Source organism: Daktulosphaira vitifoliae, unplaced genomic scaffold (genome assembly GCF_025091365.1).
Source record: "Daktulosphaira vitifoliae isolate Bord-2020 unplaced genomic scaffold, ASM2509136v1 Scaffold_249, whole genome shotgun sequence".
NCBI lineage: Eukaryota > Metazoa > Arthropoda > Insecta > Hemiptera > Phylloxeridae > Daktulosphaira > Daktulosphaira vitifoliae.
Genome location: NW_026099815.1, coordinates 11,412 through 12,006, shown reverse-complemented (window position 1 = coordinate 12,006; position 595 = coordinate 11,412). Strand labels below are relative to the sequence as shown.

Below are 595 nucleotides of genomic sequence, written 5' to 3'. Positions count from 1 at the left end.
GGTGGTGGGCCATCACTCCTCAAAAAACAATCAACAACAAGTATCAACATGAAACATTTGACTTTTTTATATTCTATAGAATACAGCCAAAAAGGCATCAAAGAAAAAAGGGGGCCTGGTGAAAAGAGGATAATCGCAAGGTACGACTTCGCCCTTCCGGCCAAACGTCAACCGTCAAATCGCGTTCCGCCAGTCCACTGGTGGAACGGGTAGACGGAGGCCAGGCGAATAGCGCAGTCACCGCCTGAATACAGCAGGAGGAGGGTGGACTGAGCCTAGCCCTTGAAATTTAATAATAAAATATAGTAAATATGATACATATTTTATCTGAATATTATAAATTAAACATCACTTTATTTATAATAATTTAAACAATTATGAATATATATATTATAGAACAAAAAGTTATAATAACATTTTATAAACTATGAGTTGAATTAATTGTCTTTATCATATTCATTGTATTCAACGTCTTCGTCGTCTTCAATAATCGGCAAAAAGTTTCCAACCAGATCTGAAACGAAATAAAATTGTAAATTTATTTTCATTATACTAATATTTGATATCCCCCCCCCCCCAAAAAAATATAAGTAGG

The 595-nt window shown here is 35.0% G+C and overlaps 1 protein-coding gene across 1 annotated transcript in view; it reads right to left on the bottom strand.

Moving 5' to 3' along the window:
* Positions 1-334: 334 nt before the first annotated feature.
* Positions 335-595, bottom strand: part of LOC126909302 (uncharacterized) — a 7,912-nt gene continuing 7,651 nt past the window's right edge. Inside the window, exon 6 of the mRNA XM_050691716.1 lies at positions 335-514. Within this exon, the coding sequence (XP_050547673.1) occupies positions 438-514 (77 nt within the window). The 3' untranslated portion in view covers positions 335-437. The remainder of the gene's footprint in view (positions 515-595) is intronic.